The 1,299-nt window shown below is 50.7% G+C and overlaps 1 protein-coding gene across 1 annotated transcript in view; it reads left to right on the top strand.

Moving 5' to 3' along the window:
* Positions 1 to 608: 608 nt before the first annotated feature.
* GRIA1 (glutamate ionotropic receptor AMPA type subunit 1) overlaps positions 609 to 1,299 on the top strand; it is a 298,513-nt gene continuing 297,822 nt past the window's right edge. The window contains exon 1 of the mRNA XM_006169676.2: positions 609 to 1,221. Within this exon, the coding sequence (XP_006169738.1) occupies positions 1,140 to 1,221 (82 nt within the window). The 5' untranslated portion in view covers positions 609 to 1,139. The remainder of the gene's footprint in view (positions 1,222 to 1,299) is intronic.

Here is a 1,299-nt window from a genome sequence, read left to right as displayed (position 1 = left end):
TCCAGAGAGATGTGAAAGAAGCCCAGATCCTCTCACTAGAATCCCTGCAAAATGACTCATGTAATTGCTCTGTGTAAGTATCCTTAGTCTTTATTGTACACCCACACAATTCTGATGCTATAGACTCCTGTGGAATGCAGGAGGGAAAGGGAGAAGGGGGCCTATTTTAAATGCCTAGGATTTAAAAGAGATCACCAATTTCACTTGTAAAGGTGACAGGGACTACCAAATAGCCAAGTCAAGACACCTGCCAGTCATTTCAGGATCCTCCTGTTGTTGGTCTTTGTGTGGGTCCATTGAAGGGAGGGAGAGGGAGAGGGAAGAGCCTTTTTTTTTTTTTTTTTTAATTTTTATGTTTCCATTTCCTAGGAGGGATTTCTAGGGTCTTCCCCTCAGGAATTAGTTGTAGAAATAATTGGGCCAGTGGAGTGCAGGAGATATATCCAGCGCAGCCCGTGCACTCCTAGAAAAAGTGACCTAGATCAAGCGGCTGGTGGGAGGATGATTGTGGGGACCCCCTGCCACCTACTGACTTGCAACTGAACCCACAGAGCAGAGGCCTGGCTGGTGGCAGCTGGAGGAGAGGGCAGAAAGAGCAGAGGAAGGTGGGAGGGTAAAGGGGACTGTGGGGTTGCCCTTTGCATGACCAAGCATCACATAACACCCACTCCCTCCCCACACACAAAGGAAGAAGAAGACAGGCACAGGGAGCCAGGGGGTGATAGGTAGAAGAGGCCGGCTGTGGAACTCTGAGCTGGCTGGGTGGTGTTAGCATAGAGCTTGCCGCCTGTGTGAGTGTGAGGGGGAGAGCGACAGAGCAAGGGAGGGAGAGAGAGGCAGGCTGCGAGAGGAGAGGAGAGGCGAGGAGAGGGGGAGCGAGCGCTCCAGCTAGCATGAGGACGGGCTTCTCTTTCCGTGCTCAGTTAATCTGGCTGTCAGTTGGTGTTAACGCTGCCGTTTAAGTGCTCCGATTCCAAAGGAAACAGACAAACCTTGCAGAAGGAAGGAAGCAAGCAAGGAAAGAAGGAACTGCAGGAGGAAAAGAATAGGCAGAACAGCGAGAGGAATAAAGGGAAGGGGGGGAAACACCAAATCTATGATTGGACCTGGGCTTCTTTCTCGCCAATGCAAAAAGGAATATGCAGCACATTTTTGCCTTCTTCTGCACCGGTTTCCTAGGCGCGGTAGTAGGTGCCAATTTCCCCAACAATATCCAGATCGGTGAGTGAGGGGGCAGCCTGGGGAGGGACTTTCTGGGTCTGGTCAGGATTTTTTTTTTTTTTTTTTTTTGGGGGGGGG

Source organism: Tupaia chinensis, unplaced genomic scaffold (assembly GCF_000334495.1).
Source record: "Tupaia chinensis unplaced genomic scaffold, TupChi_1.0 Scaffold147369_1, whole genome shotgun sequence".
NCBI lineage: Eukaryota > Metazoa > Chordata > Mammalia > Scandentia > Tupaiidae > Tupaia > Tupaia belangeri.
The sequence above is the reverse complement of the archived record's forward strand: the minus strand, read 5'-3'. Positions and strand labels throughout refer to the sequence as shown.